Source organism: Thunnus albacares, chromosome 9 (assembly GCF_914725855.1).
Source record: "Thunnus albacares chromosome 9, fThuAlb1.1, whole genome shotgun sequence".
Lineage (NCBI taxonomy): Eukaryota > Metazoa > Chordata > Actinopteri > Scombriformes > Scombridae > Thunnus > Thunnus albacares.
Window position 1 is genome coordinate 25233558 of NC_058114.1, and position 5011 is coordinate 25238568.

Here is a 5011-nt window from a genome sequence, read left to right on the forward strand (position 1 = left end):
AAGGTCCACTTTTGCTCAGTAATGCAAAAATGAATGGAGATGATTCAGTAGCTCAACTCTGCTATATTCTTATGAATCAACTTGTTGTGATAACATGCTCATATGGAAACAGTACACACACTTAAGTGTAATGCACATCAAAACTGTTAGATACGACTCCATTTTTGTTTTCATTGATCAGTAACCACTGAGATTCTGTGAGCAGTATGTGGTTTAACCCAAATGACTGAAACATTGAGGTTTGTACATTCAAATTTTGTTTACAGTATTCCTTTCATATTTGTGTATAAGATTCAGTTCTTATTGTGACGCTCACAAGGAAACAAAATTGAACATAAATGAGTTTAGAAGAAACTCTTTGAATGCCGTGCAACCTTTAACAAAAATCAACTCGCGAACAAGACCCTCATGATCACACAGGAAGGAAATGCACGTCAGACTTGCTACTGTTTTGTCCCCTTGTCTCTGCCCAGCCTCTTCGCATCAACTTACATCTGTGTTTGTGGTGTGCAGAAAAAGAGCAGCAAGATGAGGGTGTTAAATGTTAAAAAAAACAAAAACGTACTGCAGCAATGCAAGTGCGCTTGCACTATGGTTTCTAAATCATTTTTTGAAGCTTTATATTAACCAGGAACTCTTATCCATGTAAGCCTGATTGGAGATTTTAACTGGCTGCTTTCAAAACCTGGCCCTGTTTTACCACAGTGGAATCTATGGAAATCAACTTCATTATGATGAGGAATCAAAATGAGCCTGGAGCAAAACCAAATTTGAGTTGGTGTCTGTCTTTATCTACATACTTTCCTGTGGGCATGAACAAAACTCATGTGGGTGTTTATTATATGATAGATTGAACAAACATGACACACTCTGAAACATTTCAATGAGAAAGACTTCGACCATTAACAAAGCACTTTGCTGTTCCAGCAAATGGAAATTAAGTTAAATTACGTCTTTATTAGCTTCAAAACACCCGCCATTAAAATACTTTCTGTTTCATAAGCACACACTTAGACATCAACAGTGTCGATCCACACTGAAATAAATATTTTTTTTAAAAAATGCTACAACTAAATCAGCACCTTAGTGTTAACAGATTGTTTCTACATCGATAATGATAAAAGGCACAATATTTGTTTCATATCATTTCATCACCCATTGTAAAGCTGGCGGCAATAAACAGAATGTGCAACATATTTTCTCTGGGTTTTAACATTACAGAATATTACACTGTTCAGTGCAGTTATTGTACTTCATAGGTATCACAGAGTAGGAATCATTTGAGTAAAGTGATGAGTAAGTAGTACTCCCGCTTGAGACATTCTGAGCAGTTTACATTCTTTCATTGGGATAAAATTACTTAAGAGATTGAGCAACATAAAAAAACCACAAAGCCCATCAACCTGTCCTCTTTAGATCTTGTAGAGACCAAAGAAGTTGGCATAATGTGCAGGGCTAAGATGAGAGGGTTGCGACACATTTACTAAAACTCTGTCGTATTTCTGCAGCTGCAGGGTGGAGCCGAGGTAACTCTCGGTGGTCCATGGGTGCCCCGGCAGCTGGTTGCAGAAACCTGCTCTGTGGGCGTCCATCAGGGTCAGAGGTGAGGGGTGTCCTACTCTCCTAACAAACACAGTGTGATCAAACCCAGTTGTAGCTAAACACTGCTTAAAGATTAACTCCACTCGTGAGTAAACGTGGTAGAGTCCGCTCTCATTGACCTGCAGGGCTCCATCTTCAATCCGGTACGTCACTCCTCCAGCTGTGAACGCCCGACCGACCCTCGGCTCCCATCGCAAGGTTTTATGGAATCCATTTTTTTCAATCCGCCCTGCAAGAAGGGAGAGATTATGTTACTTCTTTTAGTCCTATGTAGGTTAGAGAATCAGAGTATAGTTTCACTTTTATTATAAATGTTACCTATCACATGTGCCGCAGCTCTCTTGTCTATGTTTTCTCCGTTCGACGCAGGTTTATAGAGACCTGAAACAACCATCAGATTAAAGTCACATCACCTCTTTTCCTTTATTTGGGAAGATTTTTCCCTGTTTTGGGAATAACTCTTTCATGGTGTTGGTGTTCAACTTACCAATTTGCTTTGCAGGTGTATTAATCTCTGGCTCACGTTCAACCTTATATGAGATGAAAGACAGAGAAACTTCAATACCACATCACACAGACGCTTGTGTTTCTCTTTCAAACCTCTCTCAGAGCAGAGAGGCAGAGAGAGGATATCCTGTCTCTCTGGACCAGTGACCACAGATGGAACGATTAAGTCATTGGTTTGCATTTTTAAATGTCAGAGCAGAGTTGAGGTATTTTAATTCTTTAAATTATAACAAAGAATAAATTAAGTTATTAAAGTCTGTGGCTCTGTGGCAACTTTCCAGTTTACTTTTTCCATACTCCCACCTTACACCTATCACCCCCTCTCTATGTAATGGGGAGAAAGGTCACACCTTTGTAAAATGTTTGCAGCTATGCTCCCATTAAAAATGGCACAAGAGGCAGTATTACAGCCAAATCATTTAATCAACACTCAACTACTTTCCTACATAATTTGCATAGGATCATCATTCTGCTACATCTTTACCGGTTTTTGGTTCCATTTTCACATTCCTCCTGTTTTTCCACCTTGAAACAATTCATTTTCAAACACTGCTGCAGTCATCATTATCCTCTTAACTCAGTAAAAGCTCACTGAATTTCAAACATTTCTCTTATGTGTCCTTTCTTGCACTCTCCATGTACACCTCCACATCCATCCAAACCCAGTGGCTTCTTACCTTTTTCATCTCTTTCATTTCTGCCTTTATTTTGTAAATCTGGTAGGTTTCGAACCCCAGAGCTGCAAACACAAGCAGGAACAGGAACAACACAACCATGGCCAGACCAGGACTGACCCCCATGCATCCCCGACTCTTCCCACGGCTCCGCATTCTGCCCTGGGCAGGTGGAAAGGACCAGCAGGGCACAAGATTTGGAAGCTGGCCAGAGTTCTGTTGACCTCCACCTCCATCCACAAGAAACACCTGTGGGAATGGATAGCTCTGGTCACCCATCATGTTGTAGGTCCTACCGTGAGAGAAACTGTGTGTGCATCTACTGCCTCTGCATACAGGAGGTGTGTACTTTTGTCTGAGCACCTCTGTCTTAAAAACCAAGCATCAGCTGTCAAGATATTCACCTCCCACATAGGTCCCTCCCACATAGCATGGACTGCAGACAAGTGCAACGTAGTTTTCATAAACTCACACAACCCAAGAAACTATATCAACCCATCCATTTACTTGTATCTGTCCATACATCTACAATATTACTCTCCTCTGGTCTGCATTGCTGTAAAGTATTTATCTGTAATTACTTGTTAAACAGTATTTATTTACAACTACAAAACTTTATTAAACTTTATCACAGTTTGGTTCTTGTAAGTGATTACCAGTTCCACTTTCTTTTCACTGTGTACATCTAAAATGTTAGCAAAGTGTGAGAGAAAGAGGTTTTAGCTGACCGCCACAAAGTGGTGGGAAGTAAGTAAGTACATTTACTCAAGTACTGTACCTAAGTACAATTTTGAGGTTCTTGTACTTTACTTGAGTATTTCCATTTGATGCTACTTTATACTTCCAATCCACTACATTCCAGAGGGAAATGTTGTACTTTCTTCTCCACTACATTTATTTGGTAGCTTTAGTTACTTTTCAGTTGAAGATTTGACACAATGGATAATATAACAAGCTTTTAAAATACAACACATTGTTAAAGATGAAACCAGTGGTTTCCAACCTATTTGGTTTTTGACGTCTTACAAAAAGCAGTGTGTAGTCGAGGTCACATTTCAGACGTCTATGAGTTGTTAACAGCTCCACCAAATAGTGATTTTTCCCTCTAAACTTCTGACATGGTTTCATTTCAATAAATGTTCAAATGATTCAAGATTTCACCAAGAAAAAAAAAGATTAGAGCAAAAGTCCAAAAACTGAAAACAGATTTGTGTATCAGAACTTTTGTTTTTTTTTTCTTTCCTCTCCCATTAATCATCTCACAACCCCTCAGATTTATCTGGTGACCCTTTGGAGGGTCCCAATCCCTAGGTTGGGAACCAGTGGACTAAACTAGCTAACTGTATATAAAGTAGTTGAAACTAGCTCCACCTCCAGCAGCTACAACAGTAACATGCTGCTCTAACACCGATGCTTCAGTATTAATAATCTAATGATAACATATAATAATATATCAGTCAGAGGGACCAAATGAGTACTTTAAGTTTCTACTTTATGCAGGACTTTTACCTGTAATGGAGTATTTTTACATTGCTGTATTTATGCTTTTACTTAAGTAAAGGATCTGAGTACTTCTTCCACCACTGTAAAACAGTAGCAAAATGTGAGAGAAAGGAAGCAAGAGGTTTCAACTGACCCCCACCTCACTAACCACCAAGACCTTTTCACATGTTCCACGAGAGGAAAGACTGAGTTACCGCAAACAAAGTTACCTGACTAGCACTTCATATGCAATGTATCTGGTCTAGTGGACATGTTAACTTTCTTTTTCACAGAACTGGGGATTTTTTTTTTTCTTTTTGGGCACGCCATACAGGCCTCTCAGGGGTGTCTTCTTCAACTCTTAACCATGTACTGAATCTGAATATTTGATTTAGGGATTCAACCTCTTCAAATTGTATTGTTGTATTATAAGTAAAATGCATTATTCCTGAATATTACTCTTTATGAGGCAAAGTGTGTTAGTAAACAGTGATACAGCAGTTTCAGTAGTACACAGCGTATTCTTGGTGGGTAGACAGTGCTGCCACATGAAAAAGACATATGTCTCTGCATTGGCTTTTTTGTTTGCTGCTTGCCAGGACCTAGTAGCAAGAGACAGAAAGGCAGGTTTGTGACAGAGGGAGTGATACTTCAGAGAGGTGAGAATTAACCCCAGATAATACAGAGCTGAGCTTACAGGAAAGCAGAATGCCGCTTTCCTCCCCTCTCAGTTCATACCGTTGTGG

The 5011-nt window shown here is 39.5% G+C and overlaps 1 protein-coding gene across 1 annotated transcript; it reads right to left on the reverse strand.

The window, feature by feature from the left end:
- Positions 1-937: 937 nt before the first annotated feature.
- faslg (Fas ligand (TNF superfamily, member 6)) lies at positions 938-3483 on the reverse strand. The gene is made up of 4 exons (XM_044361735.1): positions 2787-3483; positions 2090-2132; positions 1921-1983; positions 938-1831 (listed from the first exon to the last, which is right to left on the reverse strand). The coding sequence occupies exons 1-4, from the start codon at positions 3063-3065 to the stop codon at positions 1413-1415; spliced, it is 804 nt and encodes a 267-aa protein (XP_044217670.1). The 5' UTR covers positions 3066-3483; the 3' UTR covers positions 938-1412.
- Positions 3484-5011: the final 1528 nt, after the last annotated feature.

What these genes read in the sequence shown, in the direction of transcription:
- faslg (XM_044361735.1), bottom strand. Translation starts at nt 3,065, where the DNA reads ATGATGGGTGACCAGAGCTATCCATTCCCACAGGTGTTTCTTGTGGAT. An exon ending in TACACCTGCAAAGCAAATTG is followed by an intron (nt 1,984 to 2,089) that starts GTAAGTTGAACA and finishes TGGTTGTTTCAG; the next exon opens with GTCTCTATAAACCTGCGTCG. An exon ending in AGCTGCGGCACATGTGATAG is followed by an intron (nt 1,832 to 1,920) that starts GTAACATTTATA and finishes CCCTTCTTGCAG; the next exon opens with GGCGGATTGAAAAAAATGGA.